This window comes from Clinocottus analis, unplaced genomic scaffold (assembly GCF_023055335.1).
Source record: "Clinocottus analis isolate CAN_PGR_092001 unplaced genomic scaffold, fCliAna1.0.p SCAF_24, whole genome shotgun sequence".
Classification (NCBI taxonomy): Eukaryota; Metazoa; Chordata; class Actinopteri; order Perciformes; family Cottidae; genus Clinocottus; species Clinocottus analis.
The window spans coordinates 8874512-8897661 of record NW_027175976.1 but is presented as its reverse complement, the minus strand read 5'-3'; the positions used below and the strand labels follow the sequence as shown (position 1 = coordinate 8897661).

The 23150-nt window shown below is 41.9% G+C and overlaps 1 protein-coding gene across 3 annotated transcripts in view; it reads right to left on the bottom strand.

Annotated features, from left to right (window-relative positions):
- Positions 1 to 23150, bottom strand: part of dmd (dystrophin) — a 267135-nt gene that overhangs the window by 82959 nt on the left and 161026 nt on the right. For all 3 annotated transcript variants that reach the window (XM_068590506.1, XM_068590511.1, XM_068590507.1), the window contains exons 26-44: positions 21978 to 22078; positions 20595 to 20706; positions 20359 to 20472; positions 19337 to 19492; positions 19065 to 19235; positions 15971 to 16153; positions 13806 to 13940; positions 12048 to 12197; positions 6720 to 6881; positions 4940 to 5050; positions 3692 to 3865; positions 3454 to 3609; positions 3200 to 3370; positions 2831 to 3010; positions 2568 to 2690; positions 1688 to 1858; positions 1090 to 1212; positions 794 to 928; positions 20 to 172 (exon numbers count right to left, since the gene is read on the bottom strand). In XM_068590506.1, the coding sequence (XP_068446607.1) occupies positions 20 to 172; positions 794 to 928; positions 1090 to 1212; positions 1688 to 1858; positions 2568 to 2690; positions 2831 to 3010; positions 3200 to 3370; positions 3454 to 3609; positions 3692 to 3865; positions 4940 to 5050; positions 6720 to 6881; positions 12048 to 12197; positions 13806 to 13940; positions 15971 to 16153; positions 19065 to 19235; positions 19337 to 19492; positions 20359 to 20472; positions 20595 to 20706; positions 21978 to 22078 (2781 nt within the window). The remainder of the gene's footprint in view (positions 1 to 19; positions 173 to 793; positions 929 to 1089; positions 1213 to 1687; positions 1859 to 2567; positions 2691 to 2830; positions 3011 to 3199; positions 3371 to 3453; positions 3610 to 3691; positions 3866 to 4939; positions 5051 to 6719; positions 6882 to 12047; positions 12198 to 13805; positions 13941 to 15970; positions 16154 to 19064; positions 19236 to 19336; positions 19493 to 20358; positions 20473 to 20594; positions 20707 to 21977; positions 22079 to 23150) is intronic.

The window sequence follows — 23150 nt, the reverse complement described above, 5'->3', positions numbered from 1 at the left end:
AATGTGCGTGTGTCATCACCTTGACCCTTTCTCCTTCAGGGGGGTCAGGCAGTTGGTCCACGCTGCGTTGGATGTCATCCAGCCAGGCCAGCAGGTCATGTGACTTCCTCCTGTACTGGTACCACTGGGGAGCGATGGCCAACGCCTTCCTGTTCCTTAGCACACGCAGGTCCTGCACGCACGCACAAACACACAGAAATACAGCATCTTAATTATTGAGCTTTAAAGATGGTGGTTGGAGGTTTTTGTTACCTTTGGACTCCAGGTTAGCTGTTTTTCCTGTCTTTACGCTAAGCAAAAGGGATAGTTCTGATATTTTGAAGTATGAGTTACTTATCCATAGTCAGTGTACAGTAAATTGCATTTGACACGCCTCCAGTATGTAGAAACAGACAGGGCACTTAGACACTTCTAAAATCTATAAAACAGTACCTTTATCTGCTGGGGTACCGCTGCCCCAACCGGTTACTTTGCTTGTTTCATTGTGTAACATTGGTGTTTTGAAGGGTTTGTGGTCACAAAATGCTGTCCGGCCCTACAGCGGTGAAAATATTCTAAATATAATGTACACTTAACCTGGTATGGATTGTTTTAGGTGTCTTAAATGCAGAACATTGCTTTGCTCCCGTGCTGATACTCCTGTCTGTCTCTCAACTTCATTCACTTAGTGTCGATAAGTACTTCCTGCAACCCCATTTAAAAAAGAAAGAAAAAACCTATTCCTTTAATGCACAAAGTGAGCAAGGTATTGATCGTCTACTGTTGGCAAGAAGGCGAATGAGTCTTGTGTTACCTTGACAGTGTTGTACTTGCTGTGGAGCTGGTTGTGCTTCAGTCTGATTTGCTCTCGCTTGTCCTGATCCGGGACTCTCTTCTGTAGATTCTCACCCTTTAACAGTAACTCCTTCACTGCACCTTCCTCACAGTCCTACACAACACACACAATACACACAGACATACACACACACACACACACACACACACACACACACACGCACACACACACACACACGCACACACCATGTTCACAAGAGGTGCGCACATCCAATGAGAAAAAAGCCATTATCATCAGGTGCGTGTGTGAGAGACCTTGTCTTCCTGGAAGTCCTCCTCCTTCAGGTTTTCCCCCTGCTTGACCTCCTCCTCCAGGAGCTCCAGCCAGATCTGTGCTTCGCTGTGGTATTGCTCCAGCTCCCTGGGGGACGCTGCCGTCTGCCACACACAAACACGCACGCACATACACATGCAAACAGACACACACAAAAAAAGAGAGATCATTAGTGGCTAAAAGGGAGTAAATTTGTTCGGAGAGGTTGGAGCAGACTTATTGAGAGTTTGAAGTAAATTTAGTGTGAGAGTTTGAAGTCTGTTGAGTGAGGGTTTAAAGTACATTCAGCAAGAGCGTCTATTTAGTGAGACTTTGAAGTCAAATTAGGGAGTTTGGATTCTATTTAGAGAGCTGAAGTAAATTGAAGGAATTTCTAGTCTGTTTGGATAGAGCTAGAAGTAAATATATGGTAAAAGTTGGATTATGATAATTAACAACAACAATGGAGTCAATTTAAGTGTTTACAAGTCAAAATGGCAAACGACAACATGAAGTATGAAGTAGATTATATCAGACTGTGTGTGTTATTGCTTTTAGAACTTTAAAGTTACAGAACTCTGAGAGTATAATTCTTCCCACCTGTCCAGAGGCGATGCGTTGAGCGACCGTGTCAAATCTCCGGTTGAGCTGCTTCACTTTGGGTCCCACCTGGGCCTGGCAGTTCTCCCCCCTGGTGGACATGAGGTCCTGGGCCAGAGCCCGCACCTCTTCCATCTTTCCCCTGGTCAGCTCCAGCTCTGCACGCAACACCTGCAGGACGCAAAGACACCGAGTCAGCTGGACAGCAGCTGCAGCGGCCCGCTGGAAGTAAAGCTCAGTCAGCGTATGTATCGTTCATGTGACTTTCTCAAATGGCTACATATCAGACACCTAATTGCAAAATATATATTTAATTTATTTTATTAATTCTTTTTTTCCATAGGGCACATTTTAATTACTATGTAAGACTGTTCCACTGAATCAAAAAGTGGTATCTATCAAGTATTTCACAATTCTATGGAGTAAACATTTGCTGCCTCCCATATAGCATCTATCAGAAGAGCATCACTCTAATACAGCTGAAAACAGCTGGACAGCATTATCTGTATTTTAAGTAATGCCACATTCTCATAATCCTCTCATATTTCCTCAGATTAAAGTGATACATTTCAGAGGAAGAAATTAAAAGACTTTAAAAGCACATGATTTCGAGAGTTACGAATTCCTTAGAAATTACATCATTTCATTTTGCCTGAGTGCATCAACCTCATCACACTACCATGAAACACTGTGGTAGCATGAGCAACCAATATATATATGTATATATATATATATATATATATATGTATATATATATATATATATATATATATATATATATATATATATATATATATATATATATATATATATATATATATATATATACCTTGAGAATTTATCAGATGACACTCACATATATGAAAATAAACATTACAACCTTAAGCACAGCGTCGTTGGGTCCCTGGCTGTCTATCTCGTCCATCTTCTTATCTGCTCCGTCAATCCATTCGTTCACTTCCTTTATCTCTCCATCCAACTTCTGCATCTGCTGCTGGTAGTCCTAAAAGTGTGAGAGACACAGAAAGCATTTATTTCAATCTGTGGAACTTCTGATGGGTTATTTTTAGAGGTTTAATTTTAGCACCGATAAGTAAGACAAATAGGGTGTTTTAAACTCCATCTTTTGTTCCTGTCTCTCACCAGCAGCAGGTTGAGCCATTCTTCTGCTCTGGATGTGACTGCGATCCAGTTGCAGCGCAGCAGGCTGACTTTGTCGTCCACCAGGCCCCCGTGGCCCCGCAGCACTGCCTTGAGGGCCTCTGCGAGGTCCACCACAGCCTGCAGCTGCGGCTGGCGCCGCTCCGTCTCCCCGTGGATGGACTGACAAGGGAAGAGGACACAAGAGGGAGAGTTCAAAGACAAGATGGGACAATCGATTCAAAGCTGAAACAAGTACTTTTTGTCTGTGCTGTGTTTTGTCCCCCACAACCTGTTATATGCATATTATTTTCTCAACCCGTAACAATATGCAACAACCGGGACACTAACAATAATATGTGTGTGTCATACCTGTGCCCATGCCACCTCAGCCTCCAGGTCACTGGGCATGCCGTCCACAGCGGAGCGCCTGGTCAGCTCAGCGTCAGTGGCGGCGAGCCACTCCGTCAGCCCGTTCAGCTCCTTGCGTAACTTCCTGGACAGCTTCAAACTTTTCTCCAGCTCCAGTTTACTCTCAGTTACCTTCACACACACACACATACAAAAAGGACAAATCCATATCTAAATCTGTCTCGTATGTGTCTAACTGTTTAGAGTTTTCTAACCTGTGAGCCAAGCTGGTTGTAGAGCAGTTTGAGGGCGGTCACCCTGTCGTCCAGATCTTTGGGCTGCTCGGTCTGCTGCCTCTGGACAATCTGTCTGCCTGTTTTTATCACCGTCTCCACCTCCCCTTTCACTTCACTCAGCACCTTATACAACTTCTGTTGGACAAAAAAAAACACACAACAGGGGGCTCAACACAGGATCAAACCATTCACTTATATATCTGCCACAATGACCCACCATGCACTGGTCCAGCTGCGACTGCACCACGTCCTGCTCCACACTGCGGATGTCCAGCACCCCCACCTGGCTTTTGACCCCAGCCAACAAGCGCTCGCACTCAGACAGGCGGACATCAAAGTTTGCCGGCTTCTGGAAGAGCCGAAACTTTGTCCACACGTCAGTCAGCAATTTCTATAAAAAAGGGAGAAGATGCTGACCTGACCTGTGTCAAAAACAGGCACTGCTTTATAAAGGAAAGGCCAGGGTGCTATGATACTAAAAAGGGGCAAAACAGCTGGAAAATTAAGTATATCACATAAACAAATGAGAGAAAAAACAACATGTCAGTCAGAGGCAGAAACACCCTCCATGTTTTCAGTGGATTGTGAGTCCACTAGCTCAAAACAACGCGATGACAGAACATCACACTCTCCTGCTTATGTTACGCACAGCTAGCAAAACTAGGATAGCGTCATTTATTATGCTCTGAAGTGCTTGCACTGCAGCTGATAATGCTGTAGTGCTTGCCAGCAGGATGAACAGGCTGTGGATGGGATGGGTATTGTCTGTTAATTCCCTTTGAGGTCTTCGCAAGCACATCTTGTCACCAATACCACTGATGCTTGTAAGATGGGTACCAATTAAGTTGTGAGTCGTTTTTTATCACTTGCTGTAGAATAGATTTTGACTCCCCGACCCGAGCCCAGACGTCAAGCAGAATTGGAACAATTATTTAATACTTATATATATATATATATATATATATATATATATATATATATATATATATATAATTATTTAATAATTATATATATATATATATGTATATATATATATATATATAATTATTTAATAATTATATACATATATATATATATATATTATATATATATATGTATATAATCATATTTTTAGCACATTTAAGGTAATCTTATATCACTGTTATGCAGATGATATCCAGCTATTTGTCTTTTTGAGGTCTCATGGTTGCAGAGTGTCCCGCTCTCAGAAATATAGGTGCTTTGTACTTTGTCTTTGTACTTTGATTACACATCGTAAATGTTTCCTCCATCCAAGAAACATTGCTAAATGAAATTTTTTTTTTATACAACTTTTCTTACAGCTTTTTACAAAAGCTTTATACAACTTTTTTACATGTTTCGTCTCAACAAAACCTCTTGAAACACATCTTGCTGTCATTTAGTTTGTTATTTTTTTATTTGAAGTTTCTTGCTCTCTATATCTGTGTGTGAGTGTGTGTTGTACCTGAGTCAGGTCTATCTGTCCCAGGACTCTCTGGGACGGCTTCTTGTCCTGGTTCTTCTTCACCATGTCCTCCAGGGTCGCTTCATGCTCGCTCAGCTCCGACTGGATTTTCTGTCAAATGCACAAACACACATCATAAAAATAAAAGATTATCTTTGACACTTACACTGAGTTATGGTTAGAAATTTAGTATATGTAATAAGAACTGGAACGTGAAAAGCCAATGACGCCGTCACGGCTTCAGAGTCTACCTTCTTCTGCTGACCACAAGGTGGCAGGAGGCATCAAGGAGAGAGCAGAGAGAGGCTCAAAAGATTTAATAACCTGTAGTCCTCACTCACTTACACACACGTTTTCCCTCGCCCCTCTCTCTTTAAGTATCAAGTACCCTGTAATCACACCATCCACACCACTCAAATCCAATCATTTTATCCTGCCACGTGTGTGGAAACAGAGAGAACGAGAGAGAGAGAGAGAGAAAGAGAGAGAGAGAGAGAGAGAAAGAAAGAGAGAGAGAGAGAGAGAGAGAGAGAGAGAGAGAGAGAAAGAAAGAGAGAGAGAGAGAGAGAAAGAAAGAGAGAGAGAGAGAGAGAGAGAGAAAGAGAGAGAGAGAGAGAGAGAGAGAGAAAGAGAGAGAGAGAGAGAGAGAGAGAAGAGAGAGAGAGAGAGAGAGAGAGAGAGAGAGAAAGAGACAGAGAGAGAGAGAGAGAGAGGGAGAACGAGAGAGAGTGTGTGATCCTTTCGTACTTGTTGTCTTCAACGCACGTGGATCTCTCTCTCTCGCTCTCTTTGTAATCACTCATTTCCAGCATAAGTAAAAGTTAAAGAAGAGGAAAAAAGGAAGAGGCATGATGTCTGTCTGTCTGTGTGTGTATGTGTGTGTGTGTGTGTGTGTGTGTGTGTGTGTGTCTGTTTGTGTGCTGTCCGTGTCCAAAGCAGCTCCCGGCTTAATTAGGACCATAGGGAGAGAAAAAGAGCATTTGCCGTCCCGCGTACTCTCCCACCCACCCACACACACACACACACACACACACACACACACACACACTGAACCACACATAGAAGAACTGTATGGTGTATTCTCACCCTGTCAGTCTCTCTCTGCCTGTCCTCACAGCTATCTCTCTTAACAGGGAAATCTGACAAGGCCTGACAGCTTTTCTTGAGTCAACTAAAACCTGAAATTACTGATGGTGAATCGGCATCTTTACTCTCAAATACTTTGGGGTATTGTTACATCAAGGCAGCCAACCTAGTCAGCGCTGGTTAGTTAGTCCCACTGGTCTGATCTGGTCAGGCGTAGTGATTTCAGTTGTTTTCTCAGCCATTTGGTAAAGCAGAATTGAAGTTATGATATCTTCTTGAAATATTTGTCAGACTTTGATTATGGCATCAGACATAAACGTGTTGCTAGAAAAGCTTAAACAGCAAAATCCTTGTTTCTCCTCGTGGGTAGTCAGGCGCACTATAAGCAATGAGCAATGTTGAGTTTATTATGACAATAACCTCAGCTTTTATGGGCTTTTTTTCACCTTCCTCATTCCATAGCATAGCAATGTCTATATTTCAAAGTCTGCTTCAATTTTCTTTCGTCAGTTTACCACATTTGATTGACAGCCCCGATCCCGGTTGTTCTTAAAGTGGTGGTGACTGTAGCAACGTGTTCCTGTCTGACCAGGGTTTAAAACCTGATGGGGCCTAGCATGACCAAACATCTACTGGTGACTTCCAGCCGAGCAATATGTGTCTTACTCTTGGCATGTGGCAAACTGACGTCTACCTGAGCCTCCTGAGGTATCTGCTGAGCATCGATATGGTCGGCCAGGTAGGCGGTGAGGTGACGGTTGGTGTTAGCCAGCGAGTCCTGGATCTGCCTCAGTGTTTTGTCATTGTCCTGGGCCCACTGGACACTCTTCTCCAGCTCCTTCTGCCTGAGCGCCGCCTGGGGGAAAAAAAGACATCACGCCTCATGAAAAACACATAAAATAGGCTCTACATAAAGTAAACAGCACAAACAATGGGTGCTGTGTAAGATCACATCCCTGTGTGAGTGTGTGAGCTTAGTCGGCATCAAGGCAAGATGTTCACACATTTAATTAAAAAGATCCAACTCTCTACCATCGACTCCCGTCTCACACCATTTCTCTCTTGTCGAGCAGTACATACTCCAATCTGACGAAAAGATTTAATAAAAAAGTGGACGGTGGACGTAGTCATCATGGCGTCACCCATGGGTTTGTGGACCGCCGATTTGAATCTATCTGGGCTTTTTACAACCAGTAAACAGGTATGACCATATTTTGATGGTCGCCAATCAGAAGTTAGCCCCGCCCTAAAGCATACTCTACTCTATTTAATTCTAAATGGACCATCATTTATTAAATTAACCTCATGTTGTAGTGAAGAAGACTTAATCTAAACCAGAGATTGAGACTCATGTTTATCATGTCGGAGAGAATATATTTTCTCATATATTTCTATACAACCAGAGGAGTCGCCTCCTGCTGGCCATTAGAAAGAATGCAAGTTTAAAACACTTCTGGATAGGCTTCATTGGTCAGAATCGGAGGTTGACGCCTGCTAATGAGCTATGATAGCTTCCTCCATGTGGACCCTCTGGTCTTCTGCTGGTCAAAAGTGCAAAACTACGCAGACTTCCTTCATCCAGTGGTGTAGTAGAGCCACCTCTTATTCTGGCAGTTTACAAAAACACATATATCAGCCAAGTCAGCTGATATATAAAGAGAGTTAAACAACGTTAACACACACACCACACACATATACACACACCTGTTACTGCATACGAGCACAAACACACACACACACACACACACACACACACTGCGTGTACCCTCTTGAAGGACGGGCGGCGGGGTTTCTCTCTCATGCTGCTTCTGTGCGACCGTCACCGCTAACAACACAATTAACCAACGATCCTCTGACGACTGTTGGTCCGGGAAACATCCGGCGCCTGGCAACTGCTGAAGTGTTTCCTTTCTGAACCCTGGTGACTGCCTGCAAGATTAACTAGTAAACGGACCTATTACATCAGCGTGCGTCGTTACAGGTGAGCATGTTAAGCTCCGCCAAAAGGATAATGACTCTAAATTTAGCCCTAAACCTGTTTAACCCTTCTCTCTCTCTTTCTCTCTCTCTCTCTCTCTCTCTCTCTCTCTCTCTCTCTCTTTCTCTCTCTCTCTCTCTCTCTCTCTCTCTCTCTCACACACACACCCTTATGTTACCAGTGGATGTGTCTCAGCTAATAATGTATGAAATGAGAAGTTGAGGGAGATTAAATATTTAGACAAACATTGATAACAACCTTCCCTGTGGCGATCGACTCCATTTCCCTGGCAATTGTCGGCTCATGAATACACATTCTCATTAAACACTCTCTTATTACTTATTGCTCTCACCCACACACACGCACACGCGCAAACGCGGCAGTTGTGAACGAGAGAGAGGATTGGTGTTTGTTTAAACGCCGTGTGTCAGAGAGTGCCGGCGGCAGAGTAGCGAGCAAGTTTTCTCGAGCACTTTTTTTTGGTTTCCAACCGTTTATGAGAAGCCGAAATTAAAACGTAAACACGCCTCTTTGATCTCAAGAAACGCAGACAGCGATATGAGACAACCATTTTTTTTTTCTGCTGGAATGTGCGGGATGGATTTATCTGCACATGAGTTTGACAGTGGGACGTTGATATGATGAGATTACCTACTTATTCTACTGTCTCAGCATTTACTTGCCTCCCTGTGCTCCTTCGAGCTCCATCTGATGCCGGGGAAGAGTCGACATTGGTGAACAAGTAGGAAGTAGATAAGAAATATGCTTCTTTGATGTCTAACTTGGATTTGAATGACATCGCCTTTTTCTCAGTTGTTTAAAAGGCAATCCCAATAGTGTTGCTGCTCCACATGCAGTACCGCAAGTAAAAGGAAGCCACAATGGGCCGCGTGGAGGCCCAAGCAAACATATACATGCAAATAGTGCCAAATTAAACTATTTCCCTCCCTGTATTGGAATGCAGGAGATATCACTCGAGATAGTTATGGAACACACCGTTGCCTTCTATACCAAAAGGCTTGCCTGCTTCCTCTGTGAGGAGGGACCAGCATCTGTTCTTATTAATTTATAAAGCCATTCTGCAGCTGCTGTGTTGGTGCAGCCTCCCTGCTCAAAGACGCCGCTGTTGGATTTGCGTTGCATCCGCATTTGTTTGTGTGGCACCATTGAAAATGAGGTTCCTGTGTGTTTTCTGAGTTTGAAGTGAGATAAAACAACAGAATAACAAAAAGTGTGCTACGCTGTGGCTGCCCAGTGCTCTCAAGCAGTTAAGATGGATCAAATGGATTAATAAAGAACAAATAGGTTCCCCATTGGGATACATATGATTAGTAATAGTTTTGAATAGTTACTTGCATAAACTCATGTTAAATTCATGTTACCGTGACTTTGATTAATACAAATGCAGATCCAACTGTTGTCATTGCGGAAACTCGTATTTTTTACTTGTGCCGTAGTATTGTACTTTGAGAGTTTCCAGAACCTCATATTTAAAAGATTATCCAAAACACTGTTTCTAGAAAATTCAATTTTCAAGGTGTTAGCTTTTGATACAACGTATGTAGGGACCAGCATGTTCCATTTGCTTCTATATATTAGGACATTTTCATCTGAAGTCTTTGGTAGGCTTAAAAAAAAAAAATCAACATCTCTATAACCAGCCACAAAACCTCCTAAGAGATTTTGAAAGTGTTCTTCAAACAGCGCGGATTTAGTTAGAAAATGAATAGATAAAAAAAAAAACTCCCCGTGACACGATCCCCTCAGGTCAAAAATGAAAAAGAAAGAAAGAAAAACATTAAGGCCATATTTCGGTCTCTGTGTGCTTTCGCTCCTCCATCTGTCTTTCCTGAGATACTCACAAACAGCCGCGTCCTGTCTCTGAGCTCTGCTTCTCTTTTACAGATGACCAACAAACACGGCTCAGAGCCGGCCGGCCTCAGCTCGCATGCAAACATGCTGACATACACACCCAACCAGAGGACACCCGCTTCTGGGATGCTGTCAAACGCACACTCTCAGACAACACGCACACTGACACCTCTCAAAAATACAAAAAGTCTGCAATAAAAGTGTGTCTCTTTCACGCACTCAAACACACACACAAGCACACACACTGTCTCTGATGGGGGGACAAACAAAGAAAGGCTTATCAGGGCTGCAAGGAGAACATTAATCTGGTTCTATTGTGAGGGAGGATCAACCCAGCGGGCAATGAGTGTCTGTGTGTGTGTGTGTGTGTGTGTGTGTGTGTGTGTGTGTGTGAGGGTGTGTGTGAGGGTGTTTGTTTGTGTGTGCCTAATCTGTCACTGAGGATCACCACAGGAAGCTGAGAAGGTATTGTTGCCGCTGATGACGGCTTGTGATGACTAGAAGGAGGAAAAAGTTGGAAGAAGAGGACAAGAGGAGGAGGAGGGGGGGAGGGGGAGAGGACGAAGAGGTGGAATAGAGAGCAGAAGAAATTGACTGGGTATGATTCGAATTGGGTGAATGGGAAAAAGGGTCGAGAGGAAGATGACAAAGAAGTGCAAGAAGAAAAGGAAAGGTGTGATGAAGAGGAGGGGGAAAAAGGTCTATTTTCTTAATAAATTGGTTGTCTGAATTAAATGTCCTTTACTTAGTCCACTATTATAAAAGACACAAATATCCAACTGAAAAGACAAATGAGTTTCTGTCAAGCAGCTACCTGATTAATTGTTTTAGGAGGAAGATGGACTTAAAATTGGACACAAAAATCAGAAACCCAAACCCGATGAAGCTTTTTAGGGTTATTTTAAAGAAACTGCTACTGAATTTGTAATTATTCTGAAGTGCGTTTCAGACTATACATTTTCCTCTCAACAGATACATGAACAGGAATAATAAGTGACGTTGCTCTGTGGCGTTTTCTTGTAAAAGATAAAAGCTACAATCTTCGAGTGTATTTTCAAACTTTGATTTCCTCTGGGAGATGGAAGATGGTTTCACATTCATAATCTGATGGAACGACCCATGATGATGTCACAAGTGGAACCTTTGAAAAGGTTTTTGTTGAAACAGTTTTGTTAAATATCTTTAGTTTGATGTAATATTATGAAAATAATAATTCTATTCCTGATATGTAATATTATAAAAGGGTTGAGAGGAAAAAACATTGTAAGTTCTTCATCTTTGATATTGGAATAGAGCATTTAAATACTGAATGGACTGTCCTTGGCAAAAACATGAATTCCTTACCCGGGGTTTTTCAGCTTTAAAGTCACTGAAAAGGTTTTAGAAAAATAATCCCTTTCTAAACTTTTACGTTGAATGCTGCAGAATCAGAGTAATGATTATGTTTTCAGAATTACTTTATATATACATTTTAATTGCTCTACAGTTGTTCAACCACTCTGAGAAATGAAAAGGAGGAAGAGACACATATATCAGTTGAATAGGAATAAAGAAACAAGCAGTCATTTGTAAAATAAACTGAAATCTTGGCATCAAATGTGTGCAGATTAAACCATCCACTTGCCCATCAGAACTATCTCACCACACCCTGTGATACACTATTCACACCCATTCAAACACCTCAGCCACAGCCTACAGGAGCAAATACGGGTCGATTGACGATCTTCTGATTGAAGGAAGACCCGCTAGACCACTGAGCCACAGTCGCAACGTGTAAATTTAAAAACTGCTTGCTTACAGTCTCATATTCTTAAGTGGATGTTTTGGCCTATATTAAAAACATATTAACATATTATTTAACAGATATTAATAAGTCTACACATTGAACAGGATCAAAATACATCTGGCACTTTTTCATCACATACAGGATAGTTGTATTTGTATTTTATAATATGTACTATTTTGTTGCAACTCAGGTAGGTAGTGTTATAGATGTGCTATAGATTCTGATTATGTGTTTAACTTGAAGGCAGTTTTTTTCCCCGGTGAAATCTTTGGTTGTCAATCCCAACGCTTAAACATCGTATTGGAAAGATATTCTAAAAGCGACAACAATGCTCAAAGAAAATCCTGCAGCCTGCCATACTTCTGTAAGTATGGTGTGTGTCTTACCCTCGCCATGAGCTCATCCCATCGTGTGTTGAAAGCATCCAGTTTCTGCTGTATTATTTCGTCCAGAACGCCTCCGTCCATCAGCGTCTGGGCCAGCTCCCGGATCTGGTTCCTGTTGTCCTCCGGGTGCCGCAAAAGAACCTCTACACTCTGTACACACAAACACAAACACAAGCAACATGATCAATCACACTTGAGCATGCCTGTTTAATATGTCTGCAGTGGAAAACTCTGTCTTTGTTAATATTTTGATTGCGAGACTCGTAGCGGGAAAAAGTTCAATATTACGACTTTAAGTGAAACGACAGAAAAATATGCCTTTGCTGGTGTTGCCTTTTTGCACACATACTGAAATTGTTTTTGTTTGCATGTGACTTATGATAAGGTCAGAAAAGTACATTCATCTCAATTCAATTCAGTTAATTGTATAGCCCAAAATCACAAGTACAAAATTTGTGGACCTCACATCGAATCAGGAAAAGCTCCCCACATAAAGATAGTAAAATTCTTTCAAAGGGAAGAAAGGGAAGAAATCTGAGGAGAGCAACAGAGGAGGATCCCTCTCCCCGGATGGACAGAAGAAATAGATGTAATGTGACTGAATGAATAATATTGAGAATGATGCAGGATGCGAGTGCTCGATGATGATATATAGAGGTTAATTAGCCCTTGCTATTCTGACCTGAGAGCTTAACAACCTATCACATCTCCACCAATACAGCTGAGTGGGCAATTATTTGCATTTTTGCTGTTCTGTACAAAGTTAAATGAACAAATGCATCCTGGACTAGCGGCTTTAGGCTTTTTGCATTGTTTAATCTCACCAAATCCCTTGATGTAACATCTAAGGCAGTCTGCAGAAGCACAATTTAAGCAAATTAAAGAGTTGGAGTTAACACATAAGCCTTTCATTTAATTTCCTCAGGAAAGCCAGGAAGCCCTAATGTCAAGATTCAATGAAAATTCCTTTGGATTAGCTCTATTTTCTGTGTGTGTCCTACATAACTGACACTGAATCTATCTTTATGTCCACCGAATGCCTGCTTTTCTGATATTAGATGAAAATGATCTCTTCCAAAAGTACCTTGCATCCTAACAATTAAAAATGCGGAGGTGCCTCAAACATTCTACTAGCCACTGACTCCTCTGGTTGGAAAAAGTCAGATTGCATAGAAGTCCATGAGAACATGACTCTACTTCTCTCTTAACTTATTCCCTCAGTAAACATTATAAAGATAAGTTTATGTCTCAATTTCTAGTTTAAAGTCTTATTCAATACAGCATGATGTTCATTTAGTAAATTATGGGCATTTAAAGTCAAACAGGCCATAAAGCAGGATATGCTTTAGGGCGGGGCGACCTTATGATTGACAGGTTGCTTCCACTTTTTTGTGCAGTCTGGAAGTCCATGTTTTTATCTTATACCTTTCACCCTTTTAAAGTGTGTTTTCACTTCGAGAAAGTTAATTGTAACATTTCGGGCGGCTAAAAATATTATATAGTATATATGTTATTATATTATTCAGTCTTCGGTTGTTTCACTAAACCTTCTATAGTCACTTCTGATTGCAAAGAAAAAAACATGGCGACCTTCAAATGTTGAACTCGAGGCTTCATAACAGAAATCCACAAACCATGTCAACTTCTAAAATCTCTGCTACATTTATGCCCTACATTCAATCTGAGTCTCTGGATAATTAAGCCTGTCCAATTGCATAACATTTCTATTCACCATCTCCTCCTCCAACTACAACTCACATCCAGCGCCTCCTGCAGCTCCTCTGCTCCTCCTTGGAGGTTCTCTGTCTCATCCAGCTTCTGCTCCAGCTGGTCCAGGAAGGTGTTCTCCTGCTCCAGGTAGGAGAGCAGCTCACACCAACATGCCCACACCTCCTGCAGTGCATAATAATACACACACAATCGTTAGGAGGCTCAGAGAGACACAGATTGAAAGGATTAGTGAATGGATCAATACAAAATAAATAAAAAAAACAGATGACTATTTTGACATTGTATGCGTTATGTTGTTTGATAGTCAGACAGCAGCAGAAAAAGAAAAATCGTAAGGCCAAGCAAGTACTTCAACCATCAAGTTGAATTACTAAAAATACCTTGAAAATGAGGCTAAAAGGAGAGTGACATCGAGGGAGGACAGAGAGAGGAGGCGGAGGGAGGAGAAAGAGAGAGGTGGCAGCACTATAGCTGCCATCTCCACTTCCGCGTGTTGTTGCTTTATCTTTCCTTACTCAGCATTGCTACATGGCCATCATCTGTTCAACGACAACATGCGTGACGATTTTGTTTCCAACTGCAAATGAGCAGCAGTTGCCTCGTTCTGGCTGAAGTGATTGGACCGGCTTCAGAAAGAGGCAGATTTCACACAAACAATTGCACCAAAGCAGTTGTTGGAATGCAGCAGCTGATGGCTGGATGACAATGCTAGTGGCAGTGTGTAGCTTATAGCATCAAAGGGACATGCATTTTTATTAACGGCGGCTTTTCAAGATTTCAAAAGCTTCAAAGAGACACAGCTGCTGCCCGAACTCGAGCAAGGAAAAGCAGTTATAGGTGATGGAGGCTTCTTTTGCACATGGTGTCTGTTTTTTTCCAGCATTCAACACTGACAGTCATTGATCAATAACCATTGAAGAGAGTGCAAAAGCCACACAATGTGGGTTCAAAATATATTACACATTAAAAGGTCTAATAACATTGAATGATTTATTATAAATAACCTGTACTGCATGCTTTATGTTCAAAGTTGCATTAGAACATACAGCATAAAGAACTTTTAACGTCATAATTAAGTATTTTTAAATGGGGGCACCTAGGATATCAACTCTATCTTCTCCAAACGACTCCACCATTTCTCCTCAATAGGAGCAAGACAGAGTCTTTATAGTTGTTAATCCTCTTCTGATGTTTTGTGTCTCTTTGAAGTTGTCACACATTTCTTTGTGCTTTTCGGCACTTTGTAAACATTATATGTCAACTTTGTAATTGTTTTGGTTTTAATGCAGTTTTTGTTTGTGCATGTTTTGTTTCTTTCTATAGTTGTTGTGTGTCTCATTGTAGTTGGTTTGTGTCTCTTTGTAGTCATTAAAAGTCTCTTTATTATTTCTCCTTGTCTCTTTGTAGGAATGTTTGTCTCTTTGTGGATGTTTTGCTCCTTTTCATAGTTACTGTGCAATTGTTCTGCATCTCTTTGTAGTTATTTTGTCTCATTGTGATCTTTTGTCTCAGTTGTTGTTTCTTTCTGGTCATTTTAGGTATGCTTATGTGCCAGCTAGTGAGGTTTTCAGCAAGTGCATACCAGATTTTACTGTGCATTTGTTGTATATGGTCAAGCGAGGGCCAGCCAGACCCGGGTGGAGGTTGTACTATTCGCCCCTGACCCGCAGAGGTCATCTACCACACCCATGGACCCCCAGTTGTTGTGAGGTGTAAAGGTATTGTCGCCAGCTGATCGGACTAATTTTGCATTCTGCAGGCTACAGCCCCATGCATTTTATAATACTACTTATTCCTGCACCGTGCCGAATCAGCAGAATCTCGCCATGTCTGTTCTGCTCCGGTCACGGAGGAAAACAACCACTGCTCCAATATTTTTTTATTTTGTTCTTGTTTTTTTTTAAAACAGAAGGAAAAAAAAACAGTTCTGTGTTGATTTAGTTCTACAACTGACATACCCACATACACAGCCACATGCATTTTAAATGCTGATGTGTGTGGGCGCTCCGGCCTTGGTTTTAAAAAACACATGTAAGGCAATTTTTACTTTGGGCACACACACATGAACATACACACCCTCCTTTTCCCCCACTCTTAAAAGTTTCAAGTGCAATTTGTCGTCACCTAAGGACGTCAAGGTCATCCAATTAACACTTCCAAATGATCAAAGAGAAGAGAGATAAAGTTCATACCTCTAGAGTTTTACATTTCCCATCCAGCCGGCTACACAAGCGCTGGTAGTTCGCCACTAGAACATCCAATTCAGACCGCAGGGCATCATGGGCCGTGGGCGGAGCCTTGGCGATGAAACTGTTGACGCTGTCAGTCAGGAGTTTGACCTTTAGCTCCTTGGAGTGAACCTCCTCCTGAGCCCTCTGATAGAGAGACAGAGTAAATGGATGAGTAACGTTTGTCAGAATTGAACAGGTTGCTTAAACACTTCAAGACCTCAGGTTCGGTTCATTTAGTTTGTCAAGCCTCGTCATGTCAGTAAAACTCTTAAAAGTCATCTGGACAGAAAAGAGAGACTGGTGGCAAGAGAATAAAAGAAGAGAGGGAGACTGAAAGAAGAAGAAGAGAGAGGGATTAATGGATAGAGGGATGGATGCACAAACACATGATTCAATGTATCGTCTGTTGACAAAGCCACCGAGTGTAAAGAGACAGAGAGAGACGGAGAGAGCAAGTAAGCCAACGAATCAATAAATGACGAAGTGTAGCTAATACTTTCCCAAACGAGGAAGGAAAGGAGGGAGGGCTGGAGACGGGGCGTGGGGGGATTAAAAGAAAAGCCAAGTGAACAGAGAATTTCTTTTCAGCTCAAAGCAGAAAGGAGGGAGTCGAGGAGAGGAAGAGGAGGAGGGGGGAGATTAGCGAGAGTGAAATCAATTTTTAATTTTCAACTTGACTCTCAAGTACACTTTTTGGGAGGTTGGTCGAATGGAAGGGGTCGAGTATTGCCAAGGCTTTTGGGTAAATCACAAAGCGAATGAATTTACATCACAAATACATCGCATTCAAGATATGAAAACAAAAAAAAAGGCTGTGCAGAGAAAAGGAGAATTGAAGCAAATTGATACAAAATTGAGGAATGGATGGAATGAGAGTGACACAAAGCTGTTAGTGAGGGCACAGGAAGACAATAAAAGAGAGAAAAAGACAAATAGATGGGAAGAGAGCTGGTTGTTAACTTCAACAATGGTCAGGCAGCCCGGGGTGTTATCGACCAGGAATTATCCAGGATCAAAAGTGAGTGACAGAGAAAAGACGGAGCATTAAGTCAGTCTAATCTCCACAGTAAATAAAGAGAAAACCGAGATTATGATATTGCCAAACCACCAAACTGGGATTTTAAATGTACCACACGCTCATGCATGTGCACATGTATGATATTTTGCATGCACCATAGGTCTGCTATTATATATTGCTATCTGGCCTTCTTAATGTGATCTTATATATTGACTGAAAATGTATTCTTGGGGTGCAGAACACAGGATTTCATTGCAAGAAAGGAATACGCCTCCCAGAGTACATTATGATACATTAATTGACAAATAGTCTATATTATTGAGAACTTGATAAAATGTCTATGTAATCCTTGAAAGCAAGAATATTATCCATCCATTATCTGAACCGCTTATCCTCATTAGGGTCGCGGGGCGCTGGAGCCGATCCCAGCTGTCAAGGGGCGAAGGCAGGGTACACCCTTGACAAGTCGCCAGTCCATCACAGGGCAGACATAGAGACAGACAACCATTCACGCTCACATTCACACCTACGGGCAATTTAGAGTCCAATTAATCTAAGCCGCATGTCTTTGGACTGTGGGAGGAAGCCGGAGAACCCGGAGAGAACCCACACTGCCACGGGGAGAACATGCAAACTCCACACAAGAATATTATTATTATTTAAAATGCAGTAAAAAACAAGAAAATTAGGTAGCACATAGACATGGGCGAGTGGCGCCGGGGTCTTTCTGATTGAAAGACGATCCTGCTCACTACTGAGCCACAGTTGCCCCTGTTGTGACCACTGCCGTTCGTTATGGGGTTCCACAAGGTCTGCGCTTGGACCAATTTTATTTACCTTATATATGCTTCACTTCATTCAATACATCTTCACTGCTATCCCGATGATACTGAATTATACCTATCGATTAAGCAGTGGTGGAATGTGACAAAGTATTTTTACTTCGTTACTGTACTTAAGTACATTTTTACGTATCTGTAAGTAAAAATAAGCCAAACAAGCCTTCTGACTGAATTACAGGGTGGATACCCTCGTAAATCGCGAGGAGGGTTGTCTGACCCAACCTCTGAAAGAAAGCTTCCTGAATCAAAGATTGGAGCGTCCCTAACTATAAGCTCTGTCAAAGAGGAAAGTCTTAAGTCTAATCTTAAATGAGGTGACTGTGTCTGCCCCCCGGACTGAAAGTGGAAGCTTATTCCACAGAAGAGAAGCTTGATAACTGAAGGCTCTAGCCTCCAACCTATTTTGTAAGACTCTGGGAACCACAAGTTAGGGCTGGCTCAGGTTAGTCCTGCTCCAGCCCCTCTTTCAATGCACATTACTAACTCTACTCCTTTCCGGGAGCCTCTGTGCTTCCTCGCCTCAAGTTTCCAAGGACCGTAACTGTCTGGAGCTGGTCCTGCTCCCCAACTCCCGCCATGGACCGTAGCTGTCTGGAGCTGGGCTCGCCCCCCGCGATGGATCGTGTCTGTCTGGAACCAGTCCTGCATGCTTAACCCCTTAACCCCAGCCCCCTGCTATGATCCTGGCTGTGTCTGGAGCAGGTCCCACTTTGGTTGCCATGGCCCTGCTGATGCCCCTCCTCTCTACCTCTTCTGCTGACCTAGACTGTGGCTATTTGGATCGTGGTCCATGCCTACTACTCATCATATGAATCATTTCTGTCATATTCACTTAATGTACTGTAACTTTGTTACGTTGCTTATTCTGGTCACATGGTAACTATTGCATCTGTCCATCCGGGGAGAGGGATCCTCCTCTGTTCCTCTCCCTCAGGTTTCTTCCCTCTTTTCCCTGTTAAAGGGGTTTTACTATCTTTATTTGGGGAGTTTTTCCTGGTCCAATGTGAGGTCCTGGGACAGGGATGTTATGTGTACAGATTGTAAAGCCCTCCGAGGCAAATATTGTACTTATGATTCGGCCAACGATAGGAGAGGACATCAACAGATACCAAAACAAAATTGATCAATTACATTCAGAAAAAACTGGCGTTGCATTGAAGCAGCAATAGACTGTATGTCCAGTTGATGCACATACCTTGAGCTCCTCCACGGCCTTACGTAGCTCTTCTGGTGTTTTGTATGTGAAATCTCTTTCCAGATAGTCTTCCTCTGCCTGGTTGATCCATTCCTGCATCTCCTGCATCTCCTTCCTCAGAGCCATAGTCTTATCAAGACCTCCTTTCAGAGCGGACTTCTTAGCATAGGCCTAAAAGTGGGAGAGGAAACCACACACCAACACCAACACTCATCGTTAAAGGGATCATGACAGCAAGAAAACACACAAACCTCTCGATGTAGGCTACAGACCTGTTTGCAGACGTTCTCCCACTGGCCGTTGAGCTCGTCTAGTTCTTTCTGAATGTGGATAGCAAACGGTGGCTCGGCCTCTTTCTTTAAGTACAGACCCACTTCATTTATTCCATTGACGCTGGGTTGTATGGTGTGGATGTCATTCACCAGAGCCTGGCCAATCAGAATGCATGACCGTGGTTACACAAATTGATCACTGAATATTTCTGAGTGGTTTATTTTGGTCCTAATGATATCTGCAGTTCTTTCGAAATAGTCATGAAAAAGGTTTTTCTGCTCATTTTCAATTTCCTTTCCATTTCCTCGAGGTACATCTTATAGACTCTTGGATATTTTATGAACTCTAAGGTTTATTTGATGAATTATCAGGGGCATTTTTAGCTCAAGAAAATTTTACTTTTATCTACTCTCTATAAACTATTCTAAACATTTCATCAACCTTTATTTTGAGAATTGAGAACCGTTTCATTTTCATGAACATTGCTAAAGATTTGTTTTTCTCTGTGTTGTCTTTTCATATTTAATAAAGGAGCAGGTTTGGCATATGACAGCGATACACTGTCGATCACCATCAAAGAAGGAAGCGAGGGGATTGGGTTAGTGCTGGAATAAGAGCTTGGTTAGCTGTGCAACCAGCCAGCAGGTAGCAGGAAAGTGGAATGGATGACAATAGGACTTGGGCTATTGAAGGTAATTGAGGTAACATCTCGCAAAAACCTAGCTCCATCTTTGGCTTGCCAGGCTGTTGCAGTTGATGGGTAGACCCTGTTCCTAGGAGCATGCAGTACTCCATTGGGACAAGATTTGCATCGGTGATGCGTGGTGCTCAAATGTGTTTGAAGGGGATGAACAATGTCACTCTGATGTCAAATGTTTTATGTTGCCTGCTATATTGTCTGCCCAGATACTTTGCCAGCATTTCTGCACCATTAGTGTTTTTGTTTTGTTTTTCTTGTTCAGCATGAAGAACCCAATGGATCTTGAACCTTAAATAATGTCCAGATGCATGGCTTCCTCACCGTGCACTGCTCTAACTGTTTCTCCAGAGCCTCAGAGTCTCCTAGTGCTGGCCATTCCTCATTTAGGAACACATCCACATCTGCCATCCACTTCTTCAAAGTCTTCACATCATTCTGGTGGCAAAGAACGGGTATTAAAATGAAGACATGTCCACCGGCAGATCAAGTACTGTGTTACTTGATTATCAAACTGGACTTTCATAGCAACATATGGTAACCCCTGAAATCAGTCTTACCTCAAACTGCAACAGTTTGGCCATGAGCTCCTGGAGTCTCTGGGTGCTGTCCGTCAGCGTGGTGCCAAGTCGTCTCCAACGTGCCATGATGGAATCCATCTCAATTCGATACCTGCAGAAAATGATTGACGCCTATTAGCTTGTGACATTTGCATCACCGATGCATTGCTAATTCAGAATTTCTGTTAAAACTATTTCCTGTCCGTGAGAAGCGATCAATTGTTACAATAGCTTAATGACCAATCAGACTGTATTTGGTAGAATTTGATAATATTAACCGCATTTTTATACCAATAAATGAGAATTCACTGATCTTTAAGCCAGTTTACATGTCTCATGGTTGTCTTTATTTTTTTGTTAAAAAAAGGGTAGAATGTATGAAAACAAGCTGAATGTGCTTTAAGTCGGTCGGTATCTGCAGGAAAATCTGGACTCTGAGGCTATTGGAGTTTGTCAGTGTTAGCACAGTCAGTGCTCTATCTAGTATCTAGTTTCTGCCTTTCAATGGATTAAATAGCACAGGTTTCCTTCCAAAATAAACATGTAAATGCTGTTTTTTTTTTTAACACAAGTAAACTCCTTAAAAATAGTAGATAGACTTTTCCATTGGCACAACATCAGAGTCCAAACTGCACCAAAATCAGGGTTAGTAAATGGCTCAAATGTTACTGTGGTTATTTATGTTTACTTAAGTCCCTTTTTCAAAGTCCCAAACCACAGTTGGTGAATGTTGGCACAGTGGAAAGAATCACAAAGACAGTTCAGAATCATAAAGAGTTCCATTTTGTTTCTGTTGAGTTTGAATAAAGACAGTTTTACAACGAGCAGCAAGGTCCAATGATTGTTTCTCACAATGGAGTGGCTTTAAGGGGAGCATATAACAGCTGTTTCCTTACACATCATACTCAGTGGATTGAGTTTTTTTTCTAAGCCAGAGTTAGTGACTGTTGGAACAGTGGAAAGACTAACAAGATGGTTTTGAATAGTCTTATTTTGTTTCTGTCACGTTCGATTTTCGTGTATTTTGACGATCAGCTCGATAATTTACTGTCATCTGACTGAAGTCTGGTGGCTTTGAAGATAGCGTATTAGTTGTATGTTTTGAACAAGAATTATTTTTATTTGTAATATATATTTGTGTCCTCTATTGTATTCACTTTCACACACTTTATATTGCATTGCATGCAAATGTGCGCGTCCACCCAGGTATTGTGTTTTCATCACTGCCGATTGGAGCTGGAGCAGAGACATAATCGTGACTACTGCAGTGTCATTTGTCCCTGTAATGAATGCTGAATGTTACCCCTAACCACTGAAGACAGAAGCCAGAGTGTAGTGGGTTTGTTATCCAGTGGGAAAGGAGCTTTATTTTCCAAATCTTACTTTTGGCTGATGTCTGGTGGAGCTTTCTGGAAGACCTGCTCCACAGCTGAGGTCAGGTAGTCCACCTCCCCTTGGTGTTCAGCCAAAGCCTCCTGGAGGGTCTGGAGGGTTGAAAGAGCGACACAGTAGGAATTAGGCTGGTGCGGTATGGATGGTTGGCAGGGTATGCAGAGAGAAAATACTAAGTCAGAATTGTGTCTGACGAGTGGAGGATGTCTATCATAACAAATGTGTAATAGGAAATGTAAAAGACATATTTTGCCTCTTTTTGCATGTGTGAAGATCTCTTGGGGACATTTTTCATGAAGAAACATACATTTCATGAAATCATTTGAACATTCCATCCCTACAATGTCTCTCATTACTAACCTTAACCCTTTATACTGTAGCATGTTTACGACACCCTTTTGTAATGAGGAAAAAGTTGCCTAGTGCTCAACAAATCAATCCTTGTCCGTATTTTCCTTTTTATTTATTTTCGATATTTATCACATCAGTAATGCAGGAAACTCATATCCAGATGTGATTTATCGGCTTTCCATAAATCATGTGTGTTTGCATACTTCATGTAAATGCCATAAAGCCAATGCTTTGGCACAAAAAAAAAATCACTTTAACAGCTTGTTTGTTACGTCACACAGTATTGAGCGGGGTGGAATGGGAGAGTGAGGGATGACGAGCATGAGAGGTTATGGCGCTGTCACTGTGAACATTTTGTAATGAGAGCCTTTTCACACTGTTGGCTTCCACTTACCCTGCAGTGCAGGATGAATTACAAGTGGATAGGTGAGGGAATTCCCGGTGCACATTTGGTGGGTTACCGTTGAACATTTTGGGGAAGAAAGCCTCCGTTCACACCAAGCTGGCTCAGAGGCTTAGTTTAGCTTAGTTCAAGCCCTGCCCCTGGACAGGACATCCCTCAGTTACTATGGCTTACCCACAATCCATCTGTTGCAACAATGAATTCCAACCAAGGAGGCATTAGAGAAAATGTTTGCCCTAGGTTTTAGCTTATTCTCTTATTTTCTTCTCCTTTAGATTAATATCTAGCACATGGACAAGTCTCCTTTCATATTATAACTGACTTCCACTTTCACTTCTGAAATGAGTGAGTCTCCTTATCAGAGATCCGTAAGAAAGGTGATGTGTCGCAATGCAATAGAATACAAAAAT